The sequence below is a fragment of the Sinohyriopsis cumingii genome, chromosome 2, assembly GCF_028554795.1.
Source record: "Sinohyriopsis cumingii isolate HCF-2022 chromosome 2, ASM2855479v2, whole genome shotgun sequence".
NCBI lineage: Eukaryota > Metazoa > Mollusca > Bivalvia > Unionida > Unionidae > Sinohyriopsis > Sinohyriopsis cumingii.
This window is the reverse complement of record NC_142962.1, coordinates 14,881,190-14,890,416: the sequence shown is the minus strand read 5'-3', so window position 1 is coordinate 14,890,416 and position 9,227 is coordinate 14,881,190. Positions and strand designations below refer to the sequence as shown.

The following is a 9,227-nucleotide window of genomic DNA, read 5'->3' as shown; positions in this document are numbered from 1 at the left end:
CTCTGAGGATGCCACAACATATAATCTTATCTAATTTAATTCTAAACAACACTGACATAATTCTATGGACGGCACAACATGCAAACGAAAGCCTTCTCTACATTCAACAGATTTCTGCACACCCTCTCCCATAATCAACCCCGAGGGGTGCAAAAGAGTCCCCGCCATGTGGGGAAATGGTGGGAGGGTGTACTGTTTCTGTTGAGCTTCGAGCAATGGGGCTGAACCCAATGAAAATACGGGTCCTATGTTATAAACTAACCAATAGCTAGAAATTTGAAAGTAGTTCACGCAACGGGCATGGCTTATTCGTTGTTTGGATTTTTTTCTTAATTATTATCGTTGCCAAAATCTACAGGAAGCAAGAAACCTGACCGATTCAAAATTCATATTTCTGAAGAAAATCATGACGAATTAATCAGCCTTGACGAAAGAATCTGTATCGAGAAAAAAATTTAGATCGGTTTGTAAGACCTAATTATGAGATTTATCGAACAGAATTTCTTCATACCAAAATGAAAGATCTTCGAAATACACCAACGATTATGAAAAGTTGCTCAGTCTAATTGTCTTACGATTCCATCAGTATCCAATACGGGCAAGGTGGATTATGGAATACAAGATAAAATTATAAGGATGTTATCTCGTTTAATATAGCTGCATGTTATACCGAATGTTTTTTTGGAATGGGAGTGTTCTGCTTATATTAAGAGATTTGGATAACCAACACACCAGATGACTAGAGAATCGATAAATGGACCTCTTCCAGATTGTGATATAACTGGATTTGCACGAATCACATCATTTATGTTCGCTGAAGGTCTTCATCCGATTATCGCTGTTTGATTTGAAGAAAAAAAAACATTTTAGCGAACGCGGTAGGGCTCCAGGAGTATTATTGCGATATATGCTTGATGCGAAAACATTGATAACATTGATTGCAAGTAAAACAATTATATCATATTGTTGTGCGCAGAAACAAGTTTGGTTACTTCAACAAAATAAATATTCTGATGATGAAATTCCTGATAAAACTGATTTTGAGAATAAAATAGCAAAATATCTTGGCAGAACAGTGATTGGTAAATTTACGCAACGACGATCGTACGATCATAAACGACATTGTACAAGATTAATTATAGATGATGCTGAACTTGATTTTATAATTACTGATACAAAGGAGAGAAACACATTTATAAGTCGAAGTAAAGTTAACTTATCGGATGTACCTAAATTAGGTACAATTGTGAGTTACACTGATGGTGAGTCACCACAGTTTACTCATTTAAGATCTTCAATGCTCGCTTTCCTTTAGATAAATGTATTAACGGTGATAAATAGATTTCCTGAATCCACTGTTAGAGTCGCCACAGATTCATTTTATATTAATAATAAATACAGGATTGCTAGAACAATTACATATCAGCGCTGATGCATCGTGGGGCGGATGTAGAATAAAACAAGAAAAACTACTTAGTTATTCTGAGTCTGCCGACGTGGAAATCAAGGAAGTTTATTACAAAAATAATCAAATATCAGAAATGTCATTGTACCTTCGGTATATGATCCTATGACCATATATAAGTATGTTTATCTTAATGGACCGGGTTGTTCTGGTAAAACAACGCGTGTGATCACATTATTTCGTGGACTTGATATAATCGTGTTAAACCCTACACATAGACTCGCCAGAGAAATGAACGAATGAGGAGTTAAATCTCATACTTATCACAGCTTCAGCTTCTTCCGATGGAAGGGAGATACATGGACTCCTTAACGAATGGCAAAACAATATATTCCAAAAATTATTATCTGGGGGTAAAAATATGTACAGTGTCGTTCGAGACATTAAAAATATTTATTGACAAAAAGTAGTACTATGATAATGTTAGGTGATCATGGAAAACGACAATCTTTTGGTGGATCATCCATGCATCAAAGGCTGAAAGAGTTTGTTGATTACTATAAGGAGATAAATGATGATCATATAGCGCTTGATCAAGAATTAAGAGAGCTTAAAAAAATTAATCAGACTATATCCAAATAAAGTTCGATGTGAAATAATGCGTGAGATAATTTCAGAAACTCCTATGAGCAATTTTTGGAATTTATGGAGACAGAACGATTTGATAGTTGCAAGTAGAAAGATAGTTCGTGATACACTTCAACCACAATTATTTCTGTTACGTAAAGAAATTTTCAAATATACACGTACCATTGTTTTATCGTCCAGCACATACTCGACGGCAAAATATCGACGTTGAAATTCCTCGTTACGGTAGTAAACAAAATCTTGTGCTAAATGATATTGTTTTAGTTCCTGTAACTGTTGTTGAGAGTGCGTTAAGAATGGGCAAAACTCCATGGACGCTGGGATATACTATAATGATTCATTGGCACTAGGATTAACTATTTCGGATGTTAATATTTGGATTGTTGATGATCGTATCGAATGGTCAAATTTAGTTTATCTCGCAGTGTCTCGAATTAGAAGAATATCTCTGCTGAGGAGAGTTATCGTAGACTTCACAGAAAACAATAATCAAACTCAGGAAATCAACGACGATGTAGAAATAAAAAAAAAAATTAATTATAGTGTGACACAAAATAAGCGCGACTTTGGTCTCGACGCTGAATTTATTATGACCTTGAAACAAAGACGGAATAACCATTGTGCGAGCTCTAACACAGTAACATTGTAGCAGCATTCAAACAATAATCCAATACAGTGTATCGTAGATATAACTAATAAATATCATTGGTCACACATGCGAAAATGTGATGCTGACCTGTCTTGAGTGTAAGCTACGTCGAGGCGCCAGTTCGCAAAAGTGAAGACGGTAGTAATTGTGTATCTTCAGGAATTCCTTTGTTCACTTACAAATCCACGTTGAAGAGCAGTTGGATCTAGTCTGTAGCTTGCGGGTCTACCCGTGGATCTTACCACGCTGTGAATTGTATGTGTGACGTTACACTCCAAAATAGGAATCTTTTTAACCACCTTCAAGTTCACCAAGTTCATATAAGTATCTTACAGTCACATTACCTATAAATGGTTGGTTTGAGAAGCAGATATGTCGTTGTATTAGCATATGTATATTTGTGATCGCATTAATGGGCTTCATATAAATTAAACAAGTAATTTCATTACTTAACGCAGTTATTACACTTGGTAGTCTTGCAACCCATTCAAGAGATCTCTTATACCTGGACTTAAGGTCCATTGATATTCACTTTGCATATTGATCTCCAAATAACCGCTCAGCAAGTGTTCAATTAAATCGCTCAGCGATTGCCTGATCACGATGAATCGCAGTATGTCTTCGTCTAATTTTTACATCAGAGATGATACTGCACCAAGAAATTCCTCGCCAGGATCAACCTGTAGCAACTGTTGCCATCGCAAGGGTCATCGTTGATAAATTAGTTCAAAAGCAGATGCAACGTATGTTGCTGTATTCGTTGATAGTGGTTCTGCTTCTTTATATCTACTTGCAACGTCAACTACAATTAATGCGTATTTGTATGTGCGTGATTAACGTCTACATGTTTTAATAGTATCGTATGGTAAGAAAAAAATATCTGCTTGATGAACTTCATTAGGAGCGCTGACATCAAAATTTGTGTACTGAATTTGTTTAGATCGTGGTAGATAAAAATTGCCATATTGCCTGTCGTGCTAAACAATTTGCAGCAACATAATGTTTGACATTTGCTGCATCAGCGAGTTTACTAATCGATGTTTTACCCTTCCAATATCCTCTTGCGCTGTAAATCGATTCCATAAGACTAACAATCTGTTGATTAATTACCCTCATACTAGGTTACATTTCATCGCAGATTTTACTAGGAAGCTAGAAAGTTTTTCTCTGAGAGATTTATATTTTTATGGAATTTAACGAGTGAATCAACTTGACATCTGCATATGTAGTTGTTGTAAATCCTTATTTTTCTACGCAACATTATGAACGTGATATGTTTGATCAATAGCATTTAGTGGATCCTCTCGAGGTTTTGTTTGACCTCGCTCGTCAAGTTGGATATCAAGTCGGGTTCAAGGACCACAATACTTATATCCGGGAAGATGTTTTTCTCATGGATGCTTAGCCCATTGATCTCCTGGTAATTTTCCTAATGAAGCTGCGATACCCTCACCTGTTTTCCTTGACTTGTCAAGGGCGATAAATTTGCATTTGTTTGTACCACATTTTACACACTTACCTGTAAGGGCACGTTTTCTCTTTTTTGTTTCTATTGCTGCTAATCCACTTGTAGGGGTGGATGTTCTGCATCGAACATGATAATATATTGTTTACTTCTGGAAGGGACATTTTAGGGTAAACATGTACTCTAGGCCTACTGTTTCCCGTATCAAACAATTTGGCATCACACCGCATTGATTATTCTGTTTTGAAAAATGATTTTGTCGTTATAAAATGTTCTGTTAATTCGGATGGAAGATTTTTCTTTGATTTATAGTTTGTAAACAAAAGTACAATCTACTTTTACTAGTTCGACATTGTTGGGGACAATATTTTATGCACAACAGACTAAAGGTGAACCGTCTGTCAGAATGAACGAAATTATTCGTTCTTCTTTCTTTCTAAATAATTTCCACTGAAATAAAAACTGTGATAAAAATAATATCAAATGGGTAATGATTTATTATTAAATTTATGAAACTCGTTGAATAATGTCCAGCTTCTTAAATTCATTTGTATCTTCCAGGGCCCAGCATTAACATATCCCCGCTTGTGACCAATACATAGCGTTGACGGCAAAATGGAGCAAGAATTGCCAGGGGAGGAGTTTAGTCCCTTCAGGCTCTTTACTCGGGACTCTCTTTTTAATATCGAGAAACGAATCGCGGAAGAGAATGCGGCGGCAAAAGCAGAGGTAGAGGAGCAGGCGGCTGAGTTGGAGGAGGATGGGGAGGACGTAGAGCCTGCACATTCAGAGGAACATCATCCGCGAAAGCCAAATGCCAAATTGGAAGTTGGCAAAAAGCTCCCACCTTCCCTGGAGGAATACTTTCCAGTAGAACTAATTGGAAAACCCATAGAAGACATTGACGAATATTATCAATATAAAAAGGTGTGCTATTACTTCTTCCTCTTCTCTCATCATAGTTTGAAAACAATTGTCAGACATATCTTCCTGAGATTATATTTCATCAAAACGATCTCATGTCAAGCTCAGTTCCAAAACACTCTCTGCTCCGTGTAAGCAAACACCACACATGAAAGTATTGGATATATGCAATATTGGAATTACCCCTATGTTATCAATAAGCGTCGAAACTATGGGGGCGAGCAGTTTCTAGCCACTTGGCGTGGTTTTTAATCAATTACTCTCCAAAACATCATCATTATCTGGCCTAATTTCAATTGGTTTTCTTATTACGTTTAAGAACAAAAACATATAGAAGCAAACATGGAGAAAGCTATATGTTGCACATCACGAATAGATGATACTAGTTGTTGGCTACTCTTAGAATCTAGTGAAAATCTGATTTTGAGCTATCATTTCTACTTCGAGCATTCAACATGGGCTCGTGGTTTTGTCTTGATTGAGGAGGACATGATCATGGAATCCTCTTTTGCCATTTCCTAAGACCTTTGTTCAAAATTAGATCTGTTGCCATTTCGACTTGAGTTAAATAAGTACATACTTTCATTGACATTTTTTTTTTCATATGCACACTTTCTTATACAGAATATTGTACGAACAGGGTCAGGTTCTGGAATCCAGTAGATGAAAAGTGTGTGGAGGATATTTTCTTTTCCTACATTAATGTCGGATATATTTCATCGTGTGCTACCAGATACTTGGTACATTAACAAAATTCGATGCCATGAGTTAAAATATATAGTTTTTTGGTGCCAAAAAGAAAGAAATATATCCGATATTAACGTAGAAAAGAAAACTTTTCTTTTTATTATATACCAAATTTGCTCCTGAATCAAAGTTTACAAGATTAAACTCACTCTTTAGTAAAACACCTTCTCACCACATCCTCTTCGTAAATTCACCTCTTTCAATGCCTGATGATATACATATACGTGACTTAAGAAAGCGCTAGTATTTGGCTGAGTTAATCTGTCACGGTAAATAACATTTTTGGCATTTTGTAAACTATATGGCCCTATCTGGAAACAATCTAAGTCCAGTTCAGGAATGCATCACAGAGGGTTTGTTGTTGTTGTTGTCAAGGAATTAAAGGGAAATAACTTCAGAGAGATGCGAACGGCGTCTGGTCACATTTCTGCATGAATGATTAATTTCCATGTCTGAAATGCAAGGCAGTTTCGATTTTTTTTCTTCTAGGTCACAAAATGCTCGTTTTTGTTGTTTCGGGAACATATTTTGTGCATACGCAGAGTTAATTGTCGCATGGCACGAATGAAAATCTTATATTTTCAGATGTGAAAATTTATGGCTATATTTTTCACATGTGAAAATATAAGGCTAAAAAATATGAAAATTATTTCGCCAATAATTCTCTATATTTTGCATTTAAGTATATAATAAAACAATTTATATTAATACTATTATTCAGTAAAAGTTCTAGCAGTAGTTGATGAAAATATAAGGAGTCAATACATAAATACAGATTATACACACACACACAGACACACACACACACAAAGTAAATGATCTTTGAAAGTAAGCTACGAATGTTATAGCAAATACAGTTCTTTCCAAGTGTATGGCATCTTTAAAATGTCGTATTTGTCAAGGAATAATGATAGAGGGGAAACAAACACGTCAAAGCAGTGAGCAGCAAGCTAAATACGCTGGATAAGAGATTTTCAGATCTACGTATCCCTCTCTTCAAGTCCAGTATCTATAACTGGATGATAACTATCGTTTTAGTGAGAAAAATATCATATTACCTAACAAATAACTGAAACTTGATCGTTCGAAAAGTATTTTTCGTTCAGAAGCAGCACCTTCTCTATAGGACGATTATGCAAACTAGACAAGAACCAAGCACGAAAACATGATTACTTTCCGCAAGGTACACGAATTTTTGGCCGTGGAAACAAAGATAATACGAAAAAGAAAGAACTAAAGGACAAGGATATAATTTTATACTGCACGATTTGCTACGACACGACTTAACATTCGCAAGGCGGAACGTACTTGGTCAGAACAAAGACTATCTTCAATGTCGAAAGCAAGTAGATGAGTAATGAAACTTGTGTACCATATCTGTGGTGGTCGACGATTGTCCAATGAATAATTCATCCCAGATATAGTATTCTGTTTAAGCTGGTGATTATTTAAAATCAGTGCAAGTTTCACTCTAAAGCAGTATTACAAAACTGTACTTTGACTCATTAAGAAATCCCATCATTAAATCCAAATTCATTCAGAGAGGTTTGACTATGCATATTTGTTTATGTACAGAACATGTATTATAATATAGGTATGTTCACTCGTATACGAAATTATTTTGTTCGGTTTGACAGATATAAAACTGTGCTATTCATTTAAAGAAATCGTGAATTAACGTTTTTCAAACAACTTAGACTAATTTATGGAATTTTACTGTTCACAAAACATAGGCAAGTATGACAATGCACCATGAAATAAGGAAGACGAAGTCGATACTATATCGTTCATGTATGGAAAATGAAATTATGATATTGCGTCGCTTATCGAACGAATATGAAATTTATCGTACTATGTCGTTCATCGAGCGAGCATGAATTTTTTATGCTACGTCGTTCAACGTCCGAACATGAAATTTATTATACGATTGCTGTTCATCAAACGAAAATGAAATGTATGTTACATACGTCGAATATGTAGCGAAAGTGAAAACTCAGTAATACTTTGCTCATCGAACGAACATGAAAATACCCAATGCCACTTTAATACGGCATATGGCAAGGAATGATCCCATTAGTAATATTCATTTTGTCTATTAATGAACTTTACATTCACGCAGGTACAGGTCGGAGCATGATCCTTTGACAGTTAAGACTTTGGGCCGGTCCAACAGTGCTGGTTCCATCTTCTGTTACCATAATTAATTTGGATATACATGCAACTGAACCGTGTAATAAATGAGCCATGATTGATAGGTCTTTTTGGTTCAAAAACCGTTACGTGTTATAGCTGCGTATACATGGAAAAATTTGGTTAACAATAAAACTACTCGGCGTTAGGAACGGCTTAATCCAATTACATACATATATAACTATCTGCAACAAGAGTAATTATACAAGATTATATTAAAATAACACACACACACACACACACACACACACACACACACATACATACATATATATATATATATATATATATATATATATATATATATATATATATATATAAGGTAAAGGTAAATTGGGAATAATTTAACGTAATAAACCAACCTATCGAACACAAAATGGTATAGAGAACGTGCACAAGTATTACTAACTCTACAGCAGATGAAACAACGCTGTCAAATAGAAGACAGGTTCCTGGCAAGGAATTCATGCAAATGTCAGTCTATTTATGTATGCGTGGTGAGACTTAAGGATAGAGAACGTGAGAAACGTGAGCTGCTATTGTCGAAACATTGCACTTGACGCACTCACTCTCTTGATCAAGTGAGTATAAGTAACCACATCGCAATCGGCTGGTTGAACTAAAATATGCAGCAGGAGAATGTCATTCATGACGACGGGGTATGCTATATTCACATTAATTTACACTACCGTTACAACTTTGTGCACACAACTGCATGGCAATAATTTCTTTATGAGTTTTGCAAAGAACAAGGAAATAGAAAAGATTATATGTCGTAAGCACGTGTAGGCATGCCTTTTTGAAATGGCCAACACATACCGTGCACTATAATCGCAAAACAACACAACATCTGTTGCTAATCCTACCTAGATTAGGTACATTTCAACACCGAAGGGAACGAAGGGCTGGTTTTTATCTGTGACCTGTTGATACTCAGTCGAAATCAGCATACGTAAAACCAACTGACTAATTTTATTTCATAAATTCTGACCTAATTATGTCGACAATTTCTGAATATTTCATCTGCGTGCAATGATTCAATCTTTGCACAATTGTTGATGGCACGAATGATATTCAAGAAAGTGATGAACATTGATGATTTTACAAATACCGTAGAAATATCATTACATCTGTTTTCAACAGCATCTACGTGCACAAATGGCTCTTTATTATGCAACACTTTTTAAGTGAATTTAATT

General features: G+C 35.5%; 1 protein-coding gene across 1 annotated transcript in view; it reads left to right on the top strand.

Annotated features, from left to right (window-relative positions):
- The first annotated feature begins 4,782 nt into the window (after positions 1 to 4,782).
- The window catches only part of LOC149804371 (sodium channel protein para-like), a 100,703-nt gene continuing 96,258 nt past the window's right edge, over positions 4,783 to 9,227 (top strand). Inside the window, exon 1 of the mRNA XM_089932269.1 lies at positions 4,783 to 5,094. Coding sequence (XP_089788395.1) covers positions 4,783 to 5,094 — 312 coding nt within the window. The remainder of the gene's footprint in view (positions 5,095 to 9,227) is intronic.